Source organism: Corythoichthys intestinalis, chromosome 1, assembly GCF_030265065.1.
Source record: "Corythoichthys intestinalis isolate RoL2023-P3 chromosome 1, ASM3026506v1, whole genome shotgun sequence".
Taxonomy (NCBI): Eukaryota; Metazoa; Chordata; class Actinopteri; order Syngnathiformes; family Syngnathidae; genus Corythoichthys; species Corythoichthys intestinalis.
The window spans coordinates 67,082,420-67,101,100 of NC_080395.1; the positions used below are offsets into that span (position 1 = coordinate 67,082,420).

Genomic DNA, 18,681 nt, shown 5'->3' on the forward strand with positions numbered 1-18,681 from the left:
CTAAGTGTGGGCAGGACGCAGAGTACACCCTAAGCTGGTTGCCAGCTAATCGCACATACAGAAAAACAACCTTCCACGTTTACACCTATGGGAAATCTGGAGTGTCCAATTCCGTGGGATTGAAGCCTTGATCCCAGATCTGCAGAGGTGGTTACATTTACTCCGTTACATTTATTTGAGTAACTTTTTGTAGACAAAATATCGAAATGGTGATATATAGTGATACTCGATATCCCAAAAGGTTATCGGTATGCTCCTGCGAAGAATTGAAATATTGTTTTAAAAATGTGTCAATGTTTAAAAAACCCACCAGGCCCATGAGCCACAGCCACAGCCCCCTGACCTGGCACGCCACGCCACGGGACCCCCAGCCGCCCACCAAGCCCAGGGCAGGGCAGGGTCCCTCGCCGGAGCAGGCAACATCCAGCCGATACACCGCCGCCTAGCCAGCGATCCGTGACGGAGCACAGGGCGGACATCCAGTCGGAGAAGAGACGGGAAGGCGGAGGCCGGAGGACGCCAAGGAGCCGCCGCAGGGCGACGCGAGATCGGAGCCCCGACCAACCCCCACTCCTGTGGCCGGCAGCCCAGGCAGAGGGGAGGCCACGCCCTGGGAGCCACGCCATAGAGAAAAAATGTGGGACCCACCTACCACCCTATTACTGTGGCTGCCAGGTTTCCGGCTGGCAGCCATTACCCAGCACCGTGATGGGATTGTGAGGGGGAGGTAGTGCAATGTATGCATTAAAAAAGGAGAGCTTGGCTTGGGGCAGTGGGACCGCCGCCTGCCCCACCGCCCTTTGCCGGAGCTCTCCTGTGGAATATGATGTGTGTGGTGCGTTAAAAAAGGTACGGGGATGGCGGGGCCTGTCGTGAGGAGGTAACCGTGAAGCACCCCCCTCCCCCCACCCCCCAACAGGTCCTAACAATCCCACAACCTTGGTGTGTGATGTATTAAAAACGGGGGAGCCGGGCCGGGACTGTATGGCCCCGTCCCAGCTCTCCCCGGAGAAATGAATGAGTACGTAAGTGCCAGGGTGAAAGATATTTACAGTGCCGAAGTGAGAAGTGCGTGAGTTAAGAGGCAGGCTCCCGTGGGCGTGGCCCCGTCCACCGGCCGCAGGGCGAGAGAAGCGCCAGGGCCCTGATCAACCCCCGCCCAAGACCACCGACGGCGCACCTGCAACCGAGCACCCCTCCCCCTGCCACCCGGAGCACCCACCCCGCACCCCGAGCAGGCGCTACGTCAAGCGCCGGAGACTAGGGGACGTCCACCTCACCGGCATGGGACAGCAAGCCCCACCCAAGACGAACTGAGGGGACGGAGGCGCAACCCCCCCTAACCCACCCCCGGGCCAGGAGGGGTGTGCGGTATGACACCGGGGGGCACCTCCCCGGCACCCGGTACAAGGAGACGTGGCTCTGGTCGGGCCGACCCGGGAGGGAATTATGGCCGCCCCATACACCACCCAGCCCCCACCCCTCCCTGACCGGCCGGGATAGGGCCGCGGGCCCGGCCTGGCACCCTCGCAGCACACCCACCCGCCCGCGAGACCAGTGCGGAGCCCGACAGCTGAAAATCCCGGGGCCAGGGTTAGGCACAGGGCAGGACGCCAACAAACTCCACCCGTCAAGCTGACAGAAGAGGTTTATCAGACATCCTTAGATGTATGCCAAGGACCAGTGAAGTGTATTATTTAAGCATAGTTCCTTAATTGTTCTGAGTCAGGTAATTCATGCATAGGGTGTCCCAGAGAAATTGCATACGTTCCCCAGCAGCTGGCAACCAAATTGTCTTTAGCTTTCTTTGTATATTAAACCTATTGACCGACTAAACTTTGAAGGAAGAAACATTATTTATGAGATAAGAGGACATATGATCCTTGTAGTTTCATAATAGGAAATATGTTTTCACCACTAGGGGGCACTCAAGCTCTTTGGACGAATAATGCTTCATTTCTGTAGATTTTTTTCTCACGCCGGAATTAAATGATTTTTTTGTGTATCTTTGGCTTAAAGTGCCAATGACGCCAAAAAGCATGTTTATTTCATATTTCATGCGGTATTTTATTAGGTGGCATGCATTTTGTGGCGGATTGTCCACCGAGAATGCCACTCGGCCGACGACCGGCGGCTTGTCATAAGAGAAATGACAAAGCCGGACTAACTATGGTGGCATAAATATCGTTCGGAAGGTGCGACAGTAAAGGTGAAGTCGACAGTTTTGACCATTATGTAGTAATTTTGCCATGTCGTACTGAACAAATGCATTCTTAATATTTCATATTCAATTTAGCACAAGACTGTTATTTGTCATGACCATACCATTTATTTAGCAATTGGGGAAAGTACTTGGATAAAAAGAATGTCCTGTAAAAATATTGGAGTAAAGAGATTGAAACAATGACATTTTGCTGCTCCCTTCGTCGCATTTTCCTTGTTCTGAATAACTCCCCCTCAATGGGCTGAATTCTAAGTCAGATAAAACCATGACCCTGCCGGCGTCATCCTCTTGTTGGGGACGCTGGAGCCCTATAGACCCCACTCACCAACGTCACACAATGACGTGTCACTGTATCCGGCCACCATATTGTCCGTCATTGTTTATCCGTATTCTCAAGGGTTTCAATTTGTCGTGCAATTTATAGTGCAATTCATGGAAACCCCGGTGCTTTCAGACGCTGTAAACTCATTGGATGCGTTGCATAAAAGGCGTTACTGTATGTGGAAAAACTTCACTCTATCCATTCGCCAGATCCATATTTGATGCCTAAATCGAAATTTTTCGACCTGCTGTCCTCGCCGTCTCTGCCTAACATCTGCTACCCTGATATCTACAACTATCTTGTCCACATAAACTCAGCCTATTCTCACGAAACTTTGAAAAACTTTAAGAGCAGCACTCTAAGCCACATTACCCCGTGTGACCCTTTACTTTCAATTTTCTAAAATGGCGACAATCAATAAAAAAAAAAAAGGTGACTGCGATGGCCGACGCTTCAAGGATAGGTGGATATTGGACTATTTCTTCAATACAATACGCAACAACTGTGTCTGCCTCATTTGCAAAGAGACAGTCGCTGTTTTCAAAGAGTTCGATGTGACGCAATATTACCAAACAAGACACGCTGACATGTATGACAACATTACAAGGAAGATACGCAGCGAGAAATTATAGCAACTTGAAGCTAGTTTAATTTCGCAAGAGCCCGAGTTTCGAAAGAGAACGCCACAAAGGCGAGATTGTTGAAATTATGAATTAAAAAAAAATAATGATTAAAGCAAATGTGACACACAGGAGGGCTTGCTAAAAATTGTTTAAATATATTGTTCTACGTAAATCAGCCAAGGTAGCCCCCGACATTTTTACCACACCAAATCTGGCCCCTTTTGCAAAAAGTTTGGACACCCCTGTTTAACTGATGATCCATAGACGAGACCAGCTTCTTTCACTTGGTACCAGCTAAATATTATTCAAAAAATAATGACGGTGGAAGAAATATACATCTTGAATTTGAAACTGTATGTTGTCGGCGATTAGCCTCGCAATGGTCTTAATTGTGGTTGTCAGCCCAAAACCCTCTAAATATATATTAAATGCATCTTACCAGGTATAAAATGACTACTACATAGTCTGTGGTGATCGTTTGGTGCCCAGTTTTCTCGTCGAATTGCAGAAGTTCATCTCGCTCTCCTCTCCGGGTCTCTCAGAATACATTACAACTTCAAGTCTCTCCGTCTATCTTCTCTGTTACTGCAACCAACCGCCACACACGCCTTCACCATTTTGATTATTAATGTTAACGAGCAGAAAACCACGCCATAATAGGAGGAATTTACGTAGTGGTAATGCGTAAACACGACGAGCTGACGGACAATATGGCGCGGAGGCGTGGTTGTGACGTCATGTGAGTGGGGTCTGTAATGGTAGACGAGGCTAAACGGCAGATCAAATGACTAATTTCTCGTCATCTGCAGTTTGCCAAATTGTTGTACAAGGTATATAGTCGAATCGTCTCAAAATATGATTCTAATTCACATAATCATGCTATTTAAGACTTTTTTTATATCCTGCCGTATGCACTTAAATGTGGTTATCTAATAGGTTACAGTACAGTATGATATATATAATAACAGTTCATATAGATAACTTTGTGCTGAGAAAAAAAAATACAATTCTTTAAAAAAAAAAAAAAATTCTAACATTCTAAGGAGTTACTCGCAATGTTACTCATTACTTGTGTATTCTTTTCACCAAATATTTTTTAACTTGTACTTCAGTACATTTTTGGATGACTACTTTTACTATTAGTTGAGTAATATTATTTTTAATAACGCTACTCTTACTTGAGTAATTGTTTTTTGGCTACTCTACCCACCTCTGCAGAACTGTGCAACAGAGGTGCTAAAACTCAACCAGTTCAGCCCTTCATAGCAGCTTTTAAAAATACAGTTTTAATTATGGATTAATATCAAAATTTGAATTTCATTCTGGTTCTCCATCTAAGCAGCAATAAGCAGAACCAGCCACATCCCACCAATCTAGTACTGCCAGCTCCCAAGTCTAATTATAGTAAAATAAGCAATAAATAATATTATACTGCATTTGACTAAAGCGTTGGCACTTTGTTCCCCACTATGGAAGGCAAAATGTACCAGTCATTCATTCTGACACCAAATAAAATGTGTAATCACAGTGCCATTTTATTCCCTTAGTGCTAATAAGACAAGTGTGACATGTGATTTTGAGCCAAATGATTAAACAGAGCTTTTGTTTCCAGCATTTGCCTACACGATAACAGTAGGAAAAAGTGCTGCCAGGGAAGAGGCTCTAAAGGAGACTATTTTTTGCTCATAATTAGAAGGGGCTGAGAGGTGTTTAATAGGCTTCTCACACATGCAAAGAATTGAAATCATGTGGCAGGTGTAGCTCAGTCTAATCTTGGCAACACCCACACCATTTGTTCCTAACTGGTATTATTTGGAATAGCTTGCAGAGTATTGAAAGAAATGTTCAGATAGTCTCACAAAAACTAAAATATCAGCCTGTATAATTTAACTAAGATACTCATATACTGTACATGAATTAATTATTTTCAGGAATGGTCAGTGATGGCTTTATTATCGTAATACAGTGGGGCAAATAAGTATTTAGTCAACCACTAACTGTGCAAGTTCTTCCACTTGAAAATATTAGAGAGGGTTAGGTCAACATGGGTAAACCTCAACCACGAGAGACAGAATGTGGGAAAAAAATAACAGAAAATCACATTGTTTGATTTTTAAAGAATTTATTTGCAAATCATGGTGGAAAATAAGTATTTGGTTAATACCAAAAGTTTATCTCAATACTTTGTTATGTACCCTCTGTTGGCAATAACGGAGACCAAATGTTTTCTCTAACTCTTAACAAGCTTTTCACACACTGTTGCTGGTATTTTGGCCCATTCCTCCATGCAGATCTCCTCTAAAGCAGTGATTTTCTATGGGGTTGAGATCTGGAGACTGGCTAGGCCACTCCAGGACCTTGAAATGCTTCTTACGAAGTGACTCCTTTGTTGCCCTGGCTGTGTGTTTGGGATCATTGTCAAGCTGAAAGACCCAGCCACGTCTCATCTTCAATGCCCTTGCAGATGGAAGGAGATTTTCACTCAAAATCTCTCGATGCATGGCCCCATTCATTCTTTCCTTTACACAGATCAGTCATCCTGGTCCCTTTGCAGAAAAACCGCCCCAAAGCATGATGTTTCCACCCCCATGCTTCACAGCGGGTATGGTGTTCTTCGGATGCAATTCAGTATTCTTTCTCTTCCAAACACGAGAACCTGTGTTTCTACCAAAAAGTTCTATTTTGGTTTCATCTGACCATAACACATTCTCCCAGTCCTCTTCTGGATCATCCAAATGCTCTCTAGCGAACCGCAGACGGGCCTGGACGTGTACTGTCTTCAGCAGGGGGACACGTCTGGCAGTGCAGGATTTGAGTCCCTGGCGGCGCATTGTGTTACTGATAGCAGCCTTTGTTACTGTGGTCCCAGTTCTCTGTAGGCCATTCACTAGGTCCCCCCGTGTGGTTCTGGGATTTTTGCTCACCATTCTTGTTATCATTTTGACGCCATGGGGTGAGATATTGCACGGAGCCCCAGATCGAGGGAGATTATCAGTGGTCTTGTATGTCTTCCATTTTCTAATAATTGCTGCCACAGTTGATTTCTTTACACCAAGCGTTTTACCTATTGCAGATTCAGTCTTCCCAGCCTGGTGCAGGTCTACAATTTTGTCTCTGGTGTCCTTCGACAGCTCTTTGGTCTTGGCCATAGTGAAGTTTGAAGTGTGACTGACTGAGGTTGTGGACAGGTGTCTTTTATACCGATAATGATTTAAAACAGGTGCCATTAATACAGGTAAAGCGTGGAGTGTCGTTAGAAGAAGTTAGACCTCTTTGACAGCCAGAAATCTTGCTTGTTTGTAGGTGACCAAATACTTATTTTCTACTCTAATTCGGAAATAAATTCTTTAGAAATCAAACAATGTGATTTTCTGTTTTTTTTTTCCACATTCTGTCTCTCATGGTTGAGGTTTACCCATGTTGACAATTACAGGCCTCTCTAATCTTTTCAAGTAGGAGAACTTGCACAATTTGTGGTTGACTAAATACTTATTTGCCCCACTGTATGTCAGGTATGAGATGAAGGAACCAGTGACATATTTCGAACACAGGATTTTATGGATGTTGGCAGGCAAAGAAAACAATTAGTTCAAGCGGTAATGGACAGTCGACATACAGGAGTGTGCTGAGTCGCTGACAACCTGACACTGAATGCTATGCGTCCGCGCCTTATGTGTCATGTTCGCATACCTGTCAAGTTGTACGGTTTCGGCGTAATTTGCACAAGTGAGCACTGATTTTTAAATGTGTGCGCCATACTTTCAAAATCTGTACGTTTTTCGTGCATTACATTTTTTTTCTCCGTTCGTGTTTTGTCACCGTTTCGGCAACGAGACGATGTGCGTTAGTACGTTGGTTGAATGACGCGAAAAAAGTCAGAGACAAGAGTCAGAGAGAAGAGTGTTTGTTTTGATGCCGTAGCAAACGCGATGCTAGGCTAGGTGGCTCCAATATTTCCTGACTGTAGCCGACAGCCTACAATCCACGCCTAGATATGACATGCATATAGAACTACATGCGAAACGACAGACTCAGCGGGTTTAGTAAACAGCCACCATTTTAAAGCAGGAGACTTCTCAGAAAGGCTCTGTTGTAGTGAACCTAATTAACTTTTTATCTAAAATATTCCTAAATCGGCAAAATCTTGAATTGAATATATCTTTAAATGATGAAACAGTTTTAAAACTTTGACATGTCGAAAGTAGACAGAAGGGAACTCATGCAAAAACGGGAGCAATTTTAACAACTTTAACAGTTGATTCTCAACATTAAATGACTTCCATACATAGCAAAGGTTACCATGTTTTTTTTTTTTTGAAAAAATGGAAAAAAAAAACATTGAAAGGTAACACCAGTTACTTTGCCAAGTAACTAATTACTCTTACATTCAGGTAACTAAGTTACTAACTCAATTACTTTTTGGGAGAAGTAATTTGTAACTGTAATTAAGTACTTTTTAAAAGTAAGATTAATAACACTGGTCATAAAGATGAAGTCTACAGAATTAAAAGTGACGAAAGCGGAGATTTTATTCTGCCAATTTGTTGCCGAACGCAATTTGCCTGCAACTATTGCTGATCACTGCTCAGAATTAGCAAAAGAAATGTTCCCTGACTCAAAGATTGCATTGGTAAGTTAGTTTTATCAATTGACCTTTTTAATTTATAATTGGACACACTAACGAACTACCTTCAAGTCAAACTGAAATGCGGGCTGAAGTGCAGCCATCAAAACATGATAGAAATTGCCAAAAGTGCTACATACAATTATAACAAAAGTCACTGTTAAATTTTAGTAATCATGATGTAGCTGAAGATATTGATTGTTCTTTGATTGCATCAGGTTATATGTTACAATATTACCAATAAATTCATATTATTTAAAAAAAAATCTAGTTTTATTTTTGTATCATATTGCACGCTATATACGACGTTGTAAGATTAGTCACCAATTTGTAAGGGCATACGTCACTATTGACGGGTTGACAGGTATGTTTTTGTGTTCTCAGTTGTTCTTTGTGACACGTTAATGAGCACACTGTCTTTGTGACGCATGAGTGTGATGGAATATGCTGACAATTAGTCGAGAATGCCAGGCACATGACAGTAATACATGATCCAATAATTGGCAAACTGAGACCCAACCTTCAAACTTGTTCCTCTCCTGATTTTGGGGTATTTTATGGGTCACTTCCTGTTTATTTTGAGTTACAGAACAGGAAGTGACCTGGGAATCACCCAAATGACTAGGCAGTGACTCAGACTCAACAGGAAATGACCTGTAAATGCCCTAAAATGAACAGCAAATGACCTGTAAATGCCCTGAAAATCGGACAGAATGACTGAACCCTCTGGTTTCGAATGAACGAACGTTCCTAGTCTAAATGGATTTGGCGTCGAGCACTCTCAATGCATCCTTAGTTAATTGAGACACTATTATGGTGGAAAATTTTGGTAGCAACTTGTTGGTTCATTTTTATTTATTTTTATTTTTTTTTAGACATTGACACCTTTTTAAAACGATATTTCGATTCTTGGCAGGAGCATTTCGATAACCTTTTGGGATACAAAGTATCACGATATATCACCATTTCGATGTATTGTCACACCCCTAATCTAGTGTGTGCGCGCGTGTGTTGTCATGCATTAAAAAAAAGTTAAACGCCACAGAAGTCACGTCTACTCATTACTGCACAACACCAGGATTTGACATGCGACTTACATAAACAGGACGGTCCTCCTCCGACCTCCGTTCGCTAGTCTTTATAAGTTAAGGTGACAATTATTATGATTGTAATATCGCCCAAAAATTTGCCAGCTTCGTCTAGTTTTTAAGGATTTATTTCATAACTTGTGCAACATAACATGCCTAGTGTCTACCGCAGCTGAACAAAGTGAAAGTAAAAAATCCTCTCTCAGTCTGGCACGTGAGCCACGCGGTGCGTTCAGGTACACCACGCAAAACACATCCGCCACATTAGAACCCGATTCTTTACATGATTACAGGTATTATTATTATTATTATGATTTTTATTCATATTTTATATTTTTGCTCTGTGTAACTGCTATTTGCCATAGTACAAGCAGTATTTATTCAGGATTTAGTGTAGGTTTTCGGGCTGTGGAACAAATTAATGGAATTATAATGTATTTTTATGGTAAAATCCTGCTTGACATACTTTTATTCTTTACTCAATATTTGGTTTTTTAAAGTATGCACAACTCAGATTTTATGTTTATTGTGCAATAATCTAATTGTAACATGTATTTTTTTTTTACAGGTTTTGATGCATTTTTAAGCAATATGAAAGAATTATGTCTTATTTTTGGGGGGCTTGGAACAGATAAGGGCATTTACATGGAAAATACGCCTCTACTTACAGAATTTTCAAGTTAAGAAACTACTTCCAAAACCAATTAATTTTGTAAGTAGAGGTACCACTATACATTGTTCACCAATCATCAGATTGAACAATGGCTAGTTGTTACACAGATTACTAGTGAACAAAATTTCTCTCTCTAACCAGTTTAATGAAGGTATCTTGCCAAGCTAAATATAGTTCTCGTTAGAAGTGAATGCATAGATACGGTACTGCTGCTGCTGCTTAGTTACTCTGTTGGGTGATGCTGCTTGCAGACTGTCATGCAGCATAAGCCATCCCTCCCTCTTGCAGAAATGCTGCAATGCGTCTCCCTCAGCCAAGACTGGGTCAGTATAACTCAGCTTACAGAGACAGTCACATCAGTGTCGCCATGGCAACAGCCAATGAGGCTTGTAAAGCTGGTGATTGCTTAAGTATTTTTTTGTGTGTGAGTAGAGCATATTTTTAATGGGCTGAGAATAACACAAGGGGAGAAATAAGAGGCAGAGGTGGTCAAGGGTGATAGGTTTCTCATGTTTTATGTAAGGGTAATTGTGATGACATATAGTAAAGGATTTATGTACTGATAAAGCAGTATGAAGTGCCTATCCTATCTTTTGGCAAACATCCTACACAACTAGGCAGTTTTTCTGAAGCTCAGGTAATTTTATTTTCATGACATTATACTTGTACAGTACAACACTACTAAAAGTTCAACATCGAAATTCACCCACCTGTCTCTGAAAGCGTGCCACAGGGACCTGTGAGGCGGGGGAAAACTCTGTCCATTTAACTATTTCTTTGTGCTTTTCGTTAATAATATGAATTTAAAAAAAAAAAAGACAAATTAATTATGTAACTATAACATCATTCGCAGGGACTGAAGTAGTTGATGACTCAAAAAAAAAAAAAAAAAAAAAAAGAACTGCATAGGAAAATAATGGAAGACGTCTGTGTATAATCACAGGAAGAAAATGGTTACATTGTCTGTCCCATTCAATTGGTATAGTTCTTCTGGGTTCTTGTGCAATCTAACTGTGAAATCCTAACCCTCCATTATTCGTTAACTGATCGCCTTGAAATTTGATAGCCTCGTAGCATGGGCTGGTATCTATAGACCCTACTCACATGACGTCACAGCCACGCCTCCGCGCCATATTGTCCGTCTACTCGTCGTTTTGACGCATTACCGCTAGTAAATTCCTCCTATTATGGCGTGTTTTTCTGCTCGTTAACATTAATAATCAAAATAGTGAAGGCGTGTGTGGTGGTTGCTTGCAATAACAGAGAAGCTAGACGGAGAGACTTGAAGTTCTACCGTATTCCGAGAGACCCGGAGAGGACAGCGAGATGGACTGCTGCAATTCGACGAGAAAACTGGGCTCCAAACGATTACCACGGATTATGTAGTAGTCATTTTATATCTGGTAAAATGCATTTAATATATATTTAGAGGGTTTTGGGCTGACAACCACATTTAAGATGATTGCGAGGCTAATCGCCGACAACATACAGTTTCAAATTCAAGATGCTTATTTCTTCCACCATCATTACATTTTGAATAATATTTAGCTGGTACCAAGTGAAAGAAGCTGGCCTCGTCTACGGATCATCAGTTAAACAGGTGTGTCCAAACCTTTTGCAAAGGGGGCCAGATTTGGTGTGGTAAAAATGCGGGGGGCTACCTTGGCTGATTTACATAGAACAATATATTTAAACAAATGTTAGCAAGCCCTTCTGTGTGTCACACTTGCTTTATTATTTTTTTAAATTCATAATTTCAACAGTCTCGTTTTTGTGGCGTTCTCTTTCGACACTCGGGCTCTTGCGAAATACTGCTGCTGTGAAATTAAACTAGCTTCAAGTTGCTATAATTTCTCGCTGCGTATCTTCCCTGTAATGTTGTCGTACATGTCAGCGTGTCTTGTTATTATCGCATCACATCGAACTCTTTGAAAACAGCGACTGTCTCTTTGCAAATGATGCAGACACAGTTGTTGCGTGTTTTATTGAAGAAATACTCCAATATCCACCTATCCTTGAAACGTCGGCCATCGCAGTCAACTTTTTTTTTTTTTTTTGATTGTCGCCATTTTAGAAATCACACAGGGTAATGTTGCTTAGAGTGCTGCTCTTAATGTTTTTCAAAGTGTCGTGAGAATAGGCCGAGTTTCTGTGGAAAAGAGTTGTAGATATCAGGGTAGCAGATGTCAGGCAGAGAGGGCGACGACAGCGGGTCGAAAAATATCTAGGCATATTTAGGCATAATAATAAAGATTTAGGCATCAAATATGGATCTGACGAATGGATAGACTGAAGCTTTTCCACATAACGCCTTTTATGCAACGCATCCAATGAGTTTACAGTGTCTGAAAGCATTGGGGCTTCCATGAATTGCTCTATAAACTGAACGACTAATTGAAACCATTGAGAATAGGGCTAAACAGAGACGGACAATATGGCGGCCGGATACAGCGACACGTCATTCTTTGACGTCGGTGAGTAGGGTCTATAGATCCTTGGAGCCCGATTTTTTTTCTTGTTCCAGCCATCATCTCAAGGGTCATAGGTGTGCTGTTGCCTATCCTGCCTTTGGGCGAGAGGCAGGGTACACCCTGAACGTGTTGCCACCCAAAAGCAAGACACATATATATATACCAGGGGTGGGACGATAAACCTCGATATGGCAGTGTCACAATACAAGCTCTCATTATACGATATCAAAAAATATTTAAAAAAAAAATTGCTGTGTAGTGAAAACATTTATTCTTGTTTAAGTTGTATATGCAAATGCAGCACATGCTACAGCAGGTGTGGGCAAACTATTCCACAAAGGGGTGCAGTGGGTGCGGGTTTTTGTTGCAACTTTTCAAGGGAACACCGTTTTACTGATTTGGTGTCTTACAAGTGCAATCAGTTGATTGCAGTCAGGTGCTTCTTGTTTCCCCGGACCCCTCATTGGTTAAAGTGCCTGTGCAGTGCGGCCCTTGAGGACCGGTTTAACCACCCTTGGACTACAGAGTAAAGTGGCTGAAAAACGCAATGGCGATCGCTTGTCATCTCACAATTTGTGGATTTCGGGCTGTGAAAAAATGTTATTTAATAATCTGATAATGTCATAGAGCAAATAAATCACCATTAATCTTCGGACAAATTAGCTGCAATGCTTAATGGCTTAAACAATGTTCATTTAGCCATGTTGACCAACATGCCTCATGCCTCCCAGCATGCACTGCATCACTACAGATGTAAATGGTAAATGGTGTTATACTTATATAGCGCTTTTCCCCCTTTCAGGGCGCTCAAAGCGCTATAACATTTAAACTTCATGTTCTGTGCTTATTATCTCTTCAGTTATTGTTCCAGTTGTTTCATCAATTGCTATTTATCTAAATGCTATTTAGTTTGCTGTAATAATTTTCATTTCGTTTTGAGTTTGACTGACCTTTGATTTAGTGACCTGCTATACTTGTTCATGCAGTGGATTAAATCCAGTTCTTCTGCTTATATATTATAAGCAGGAATTGATCCTTCTTGCGTCATGATGCCTCATGAGTGCCACAAAGTGGTTTGTGGCTACTCATGGTAAGGTTGCTGGGTCAGTAGAGTTGAATGGTTAAACTGTTTATGGACTATTTTGCTCAAATCATGTTGCAATGCGTCTAATCTATATATGGCAATCCATTTTAATCATACTTAGTGCAAATCATGACGTCTTGTACCGCGATACATTGACAAATGATATTTGTCCCAAATCCAGCATATACTGTATAACAGGGCTCTTAAACTTGAGGCCCCTTACTTTACATTTTAGTGCTTGTGCATCATTAACTTTGCAAGGCACCATAATGTCATACTAGAAGGTCACAGCGCTAATTTGAAATCATGATCTCTAAAATGAGGCAGATCACACTTTTGTATTTAGTTTAAGCTTCCCCTTTTGTGTTCAACCATTTAAGACTTCTTTTCCTAAACCTTATTGTGACTATACACGTTTTTTGTGTGTGCTTATTTTAGGCCAGCGGATTCTGCATTATCAGAGTGACATCCTTGAGACGGTGGTGTTAGTTAACCCATCAGAAGAGGCTGTTTCTTCAGAGGTGAGACATACCTCTCGACGTGAATCCAATCGAACCAAAAACCATGAGCACAACCGATACGAAATGAACTGTTTTATTTCGTGAACCAATAAAAATAAATAAAGGGAACACAGTCCTGAGGTTTTCATGTATAAGAATAAAAATGAAGCAAACACCTAAAATTCAGTCTTCAAATCCATTGAAATCAAATGTATGGTTTAGAAATTGGTGTCACGTGCTAGGGGACAAATAGACCCAAAAATGCAGACTCAGGGACAGAAGCACAGTTCACAATTTATTTACAGGAGACTGCAACTAGAGTCGGGCGTGAATCCACATGTCAGGAACAGCAACTGTAGATTCTTGTCAATGAGCCACAGCAGTTGTTACAGGCCGGGGGTCCAAAGTGGCACAGGTACAGGTACGGAAAAGCTGGGTTGAGGTCCAGAGCAGGCTGAGGTTCAAAACACGAATACTGCTGAGAACAGGCAGAAGCACAGGCAAGGTACAGGCTGGGACAAAATGCACCTTGTCAGAAAAAGGTGTCAGGAATCCAGATTATAAAGTTGGGGAAAAACACTCATGTGCTGCTGAAAGTAGTGGCAAGATGATGAGGACCACTTGTGCCTGGCAGATGCACAGGTGGGTGAGATCAGAGTGAATGAGTGGCCGGAAGTAATGCTGGGGAAATGAACAAATACCAAAATCACAAAAATAAAACATCAGAATCACCAACTGTTTTACGAAAAGTCAAGGTTCGCAGTGAGTCAGCAACAGGCACACTTTTGCTTAATAGACAATGTTTATTGATTAGAAATTGCAAATAAATGAAGTTTTATTGATTACAATCCCACAAAGGCAAGCAAAAACGAGCATAACACAGAACAACTACAACGCTAGGTCCAGATTGTCACTGATAATGTCTAAAAACCCCCACGATGCAGTTAAAACATACACAAGCACAAGAAACAATGACGTTAGATAAATCAGTTGTCGAAGCTAAAATACCCTCACGCCAAAGTTAAGTACAACAAGTTCCCTGATAATGAATCAAGCTCCTACCTGTCGACAGTGAGCGGAGAGCCAAGACGCTCCTGGTTTGAGCCTTCAAGGAACACCACGCCAAGCGATCACACGTTAAAATCCATGGCAGACTCTAAGGTGACCCGGAAAATGTCCGCTCTTTATTGGCACATGTCACGTGAGAACAGAGGGGGCCAACCCCTGCTCTCAGGAGACACACTGCCTGCCCAAACATGGTAATTTTAACATGTTTTGCTCAACCTCTTAAGGAGAGGAGTCTCGTGTCCAAATATGATTGGTTCACTCGTTCAACTTTTTAGCAGCATCAAATATCTTGGTTACCATAGCAATGAGCTAAACTGCGTCAAAGTGGCGGGCATAACCTGATAAGAGGTAACAGTCAGTCCAAAAGAATGTGTGCACATTGAAACAACAACACCACACAGTTAGTTACTCTTACGCTCAAAGACGGTTATTGGTAGTCATACAATATATGTGCATTTATTGCTATATATGTGTAGTAGAACACAATTCGGGCCATAAAAAGGTCACAAGAAAGGTTTTTTCCATTCACCAACAATAACTGAAAGAAAGACAAAAATAGCCAAAACATGACAGGTATGAGGTCGAAACCCTAACAATTGGAAAGCAATCGATTAAGAAATATCAAAAGGCTTGGCTCTGGACTAAATCAGGCATGAAAATCTCTTACCTTTCGGCAAAATTTGCTGTTTTGAAGTAAAAAAGGGTGACCTACGTGAATTGTGTAGATCCGAGGAGAAATTTTTAAGGGGCGGGGGGGTTGTTGGGAGATTTTATTTTAATGTTGGACGCTTGGTATGCAAACAAGGAAAGCAGCACAAAGCCAAAAAAGCGCAGCAGAGTGGCCAAAACAATGACTTATTTTTGGCTGCACGTCGGCCGTGGATGAACAACTAAAGTGCCGTCAGCCAGTTGTAATTTTGGAAGATGACAGGAGACAATTACAAATTGGCAGATTATAAATCCATCTAACTAACTAACTAGCGACATGTTTTATTGAAGTTGCTAAGCCTTTTGCGATATGCAATGAGCCCATTTATCGTACGGTAAATAAAAATGAGGGCGGTAATTTTCACGGCTGCATATTATCGCCGCGCACGCGCGTGTGTGCATACGTTTGTACATGCGTGCAGATGGCATATGAGACTCCAGTTCCTTTCACAGACGTTTATGGGTCATCAACACGCTGTAGAATTAAAGTTCAGACGTACATTATAAGGAAACACATCTATATTAAACACTGTAAATGTTAGCATTGCTACATTGAGGCTAATGGGGAAAAAAAGACAACCTACTTTAGCCTGCTATAAAACACTGGCAGTCTTCTCCAAAACGCAAACTTGCAGTTAAAAGGTGACACTTCAAACACGGAAAATCGCTGGTTAGCAGCATTTGCAAACGAAAATTTTATTTTTTTTTAATTACTGACTATTGACGATTACTGACACCACATGCAATGACAAAAAGAGCTTTTTTGCGGAGTGTAAAGCTGTTAGCGTATGGTTAGCGGTTTAGCAAACGACCTTCCGTTGAACATTTCGAAACAAAAGCACGTTATGTTCATCATATAAATAACGATTTCTGGAGTTAATCCCACATACAGTAGGGCAAATAAGTATTTAGGCAACCACTAATTGTGCAAGTTCTCCCACTTTAAAATATTAGAGAGGCCTGTAATTGTCAACATGGGTAAACCTCAACCATGAGAGACAGAATGTGAAAAAAAAACAGAAAATCACAATGTTTGATTTTTAAATAATTTATTTGCAAATCATGGTCAAAAATAAGTATTTGGTCTATACCAAAAGTTCATCTCAATACTTTGTTATGTACCCTTTGTTGGCAATAACGGAGGCCAAACGTTTTCTATAATTCTTCACAAGCTTTTCACACACTGTTGCTGGTATTTTGGCCCATTCCTTCTTGCCGATCTTCTCTAGAGCAGTGATGTTTTGGGGCTGTCGTTGGGCAACACGGACTTTCCACTCCCTCCACAGATTTTCTATGGGGTTGAGATCTGGAGACTGGCTAGGCCGTTCCAGGACCTTGAAATGCTTCTTACAAAGCCACTCCTTTGTTGCCCTGGCTGTGTGTTTGGGATCATTGTCATGCTAAAAGACCCAGCCACGTCTCATCTTCAATGCCCTTGCTGATGGAAGGAGATTTTCACTCAGAATCTCACAATGCATGGCCCCATTCATTCTTTCCTTTGCACAGATCAGTCATCCTGGTCCCTTTGCAGAAAAACAGCTCCAAAGCATGATGTTTCCACCCCCATGCTTCACAGTGTGTATGGTTTTCTTCGGGTGCAATTCAGTATTATTTCTCCTCCAAACACGAGAACCTGTGTTTCTACCAAAAAGTTCTATTTTGGTTTCATCTGACCATAACACATTCTCTCAGTCCTCATCTGGATCATCTCGTCTGGCAGTGCAGGATTTGAGTCCCTGGCAGCGCATTGTGTTACTGATGAACTGACCTTTGTTACTGTAGTCCCAGCTCTCTGTAGGTCATTCACTAGGTACCCCCGTGTGGGTCTGGGATTTTTGCTCACCGTTCTTGTTTTCATTTTGACGCCACGGGGTGAGATCTTGCATGGAGCCCCAGATCGAGGGAGATTATCAGTTGTCTTGTATGCCTTCCATTATCTAATAATTGCTCCCACAGTTGATTTCTTTACACCAAGCGTTTTACCTATTGCAGATTCAGTCTTCCCAGCCTGATGCAGGTCTACAATTTTCTCTCTGGTGTCCTTTGACAGGTCTTGGCCATAGTGGAGTTTGGAGTGTCACTGACTGAGGTTGTGGACAGGTGTCTTTTATACCAATAAAGAGTTAAAACAGGTGCCATTAATACAGGTAACGAGTGGAGCCTCGTTAGACCTCGTTAGAAGAAGTTAAACCTCTTTGACAGCCAGAAATCTTGCTTGTTTGTAGGTGACCAAATACTTATTTCCCACTCTAATTTGGAAATAAACTCTTTAAAAATCAAACAATGTGATTTACTGTCTTTTTTTCCCCACATTCTCTCGCTCATGGTTGAGGTTTACCCATGTTGACAATTACAGGCCTCTCTAATCTTTTCAAGTAGGAGAACTTGCACAATTGGTGGGTGACTAAATACTTATTTGCCCCACTGTACTTCAGAATTCAGATTCTACACTAAGAATAGCTTTAAAATGACACACTTGATGAGAAATCTGATTGGCAATTAATAATTATTATGCTACTATTATATATAGTAATATACTATAATATTAAATCGAGATATTTTTTGCAAGAATTTTTTTGAATCATGTTGGAAAGGCGAAGTCAGTGTTCTGAATCTGTTTACATTCCATTCTTTTTCACTAGTTAATGCTTTCAGCATTTGACCTCATTGTTTATTTGTGATTTATTGTTGTTATTTATGTGTTTATTTGTACTTTAATAAAGAATTTAAGTGTTCCAAAATGTTTTTGTGAATTAATAAGCGTCATCAAAAATTTCATTGCTAAATTAGTAAAAAAAAAAAAAAAAAAGGGTGGGGCGATTATTAGATTAGTCGACTAATCGTAAAAATAGTCGGCTGACTAATCGGGAGAAGTCGTTTGGGACAGCCCTAGTTGTACAGTGTACCGAAACATATTTCCTCCACACCCTTCTCACCTTTTTAACCCGTGACCCATTTTCACGCCTGCTTAATTCTATGTCGTCCCGTTGCCTTTGGAGGGTTACATCTAATTCTATGTATGCCATGTTCGTGTTTCAGATAAGTTAGTGAAATGCTTGTGCATTTTATCCAGGTCCATTCTTTGCTCACTGACTTGGCTGGAAATAAACTGCTGATACTCAGTGGACAGAGCTCTGACCAGGGAAGTGACCTCCTTCTCCAAGGTGGAGTCTTTACCTGGCAGCAATTCTTTGATATTATTTCTAACACTCAAGTAAGTGCAATATAGTTCTCGTTTTTTTTTTTCTTGAATTCACAGTGTTTGCAGAGCTGTGATTGACTGTTTCTTTTGCTTT

The 18,681-nt window shown here is 41.4% G+C and overlaps 1 protein-coding gene across 2 annotated transcripts in view; it reads left to right on the forward strand.

Moving 5' to 3' along the window:
• The window catches only part of map1aa (microtubule-associated protein 1Aa), a 78,088-nt gene that overhangs the window by 33,548 nt on the left and 25,859 nt on the right, over positions 1-18,681 (forward strand). For both annotated transcript variants that reach the window (XM_057836993.1, XM_057837000.1), the window contains 2 exons: positions 13,548-13,630; positions 18,459-18,599. In XM_057836993.1, the coding sequence (XP_057692976.1) occupies positions 13,548-13,630; positions 18,459-18,599 (224 nt within the window). The remainder of the gene's footprint in view (positions 1-13,547; positions 13,631-18,458; positions 18,600-18,681) is intronic.